The 406-nt window shown below is 52.0% G+C and overlaps 1 protein-coding gene across 1 annotated transcript in view; it reads right to left on the reverse strand.

Annotated features, from left to right (window-relative positions):
• Positions 1 to 406, reverse strand: part of PIK3C2A (phosphatidylinositol-4-phosphate 3-kinase catalytic subunit type 2 alpha) — a gene marked incomplete at its 5' end in the record, with an annotated part of 40,727 nt that overhangs the window by 3,620 nt on the left and 36,701 nt on the right. Inside the window, 1 exon segment of the mRNA XM_018572803.1 lies at positions 47 to 164. Within this exon segment, the coding sequence (XP_018428305.1) occupies positions 47 to 164 (118 nt within the window).

The raw sequence follows: 406 nt of genomic DNA on the forward strand, positions 1-406 counted from the left end.
CGCAGTGAACCCGAGCCTGTAGATCCCCATTGAGTTGCACACTCACCTCCGCCACCTCCGGGGAACTACTGAGCAGGCTCTGGAGGTAGCTGTTCAATTCCACTTTCCTCTTGGCGGCCACATCTTTTATATGGGTTCTTCCAAGGACCACCTTACTGGGAAACCTAAAACACAGAGGAACACATGAGGAACAAAGCTGCTGCAAGGAGGTGAAACATCCAACAATGATCCTCAGAACCCTCAGTGAGGGGAGTACACACTGTCCAATCAACCAACTGATCTCACCAGACCTTCCAGATCAAACTGACCAATAGCCAGAGAGAGAGAGAGAGAGAGAGAGAGAGAGAGAGAGAGAGAGAGAGAGAGAGGGAGGCCCCCAAAGACTCAGAGGCGGGACACGCAAGTT

This window comes from Nanorana parkeri, unplaced genomic scaffold (genome assembly GCF_000935625.1).
Source record: "Nanorana parkeri isolate BGI_ZX_2015 unplaced genomic scaffold, ASM93562v1 scaffold2136, whole genome shotgun sequence".
NCBI classification, from domain to species: domain Eukaryota; kingdom Metazoa; phylum Chordata; class Amphibia; order Anura; family Dicroglossidae; genus Nanorana; species Nanorana parkeri.